The sequence below is a fragment of the Sinocyclocheilus grahami genome, unplaced genomic scaffold (assembly GCF_001515645.1).
Source record: "Sinocyclocheilus grahami isolate Dianchi unplaced genomic scaffold, SAMN03320097.WGS_v1.1 scaffold5950.1, whole genome shotgun sequence".
Lineage (NCBI taxonomy): Eukaryota > Metazoa > Chordata > Actinopteri > Cypriniformes > Cyprinidae > Sinocyclocheilus > Sinocyclocheilus grahami.
In genome coordinates, this window is record NW_015510507.1 from 8,486 (window position 1) to 9,100 (window position 615).

At 42.9% G+C, this 615-nt stretch overlaps 1 protein-coding gene across 1 annotated transcript in view; it reads right to left on the reverse strand.

The window, feature by feature from the left end:
• LOC107577404 (polypyrimidine tract-binding protein 3-like) overlaps nucleotides 1–484 on the reverse strand; it is a gene marked incomplete at its 5' end in the record, with an annotated part of 8,911 nt that extends 8,427 nt beyond the window's left edge. The window contains one exon of the mRNA XM_016263487.1: nucleotides 374–484. Coding sequence (XP_016118973.1) covers nucleotides 374–484 — 111 coding nt within the window. The remainder of the gene's footprint in view (nucleotides 1–373) is intronic.
• Between the last annotated feature and the right edge of the window lie 131 nt (nucleotides 485–615).

Below are 615 nucleotides of genomic sequence, written 5' to 3' on the forward strand. Positions count from 1 at the left end.
CATTCATTAGATAACCTCAACGGTGACATATTAATTACAGGGGCGGTTTGATTTGTGCGGTCTACTGGGAGCTGGTTTTCTTGCCGTCTTCCTGTTGCTTGACAAATTTTCGGCTCTGCACCAAAAAATACCAGAGAGCACCAAAAATGAGGTGATGGAGGACAGGTGTGAGCAGCCTCGTGATTGATGGTGAAGCTTTGATTATACGGCACGGCCGAGCGATTAGGAAGCAGAGCTGACCACAGATCAAACCATCTGTCTCCACAGACAGCCTGAGGAAATAAACTAGCATGTACTAAAGCTAGTTGCCAAACCAATTCATCCCACCAATGAGATAACAAGAGCATTTTGTGGGTTATATTTCAGTACTGACCATTTTGGCGTGATGTGCGTTCATTGGATCTGCATATTGTAGCAAGGCCTGGAACTGGTTGTTCTTGGTGAAGGTAATGATCTTCAGGACCGTTCCAAATTTTGAGAAGATCTAAATTAAGGAGAAGACAAGAACATTAAAAACAGACATGTAAGAGCGTCTAGTTTAAACCAGCCCAAGGTGGTTTGCTCTTCTTTAGTCTACACTCTTAAAAATAAAGGTGCTTCATGATGCCATAGAAG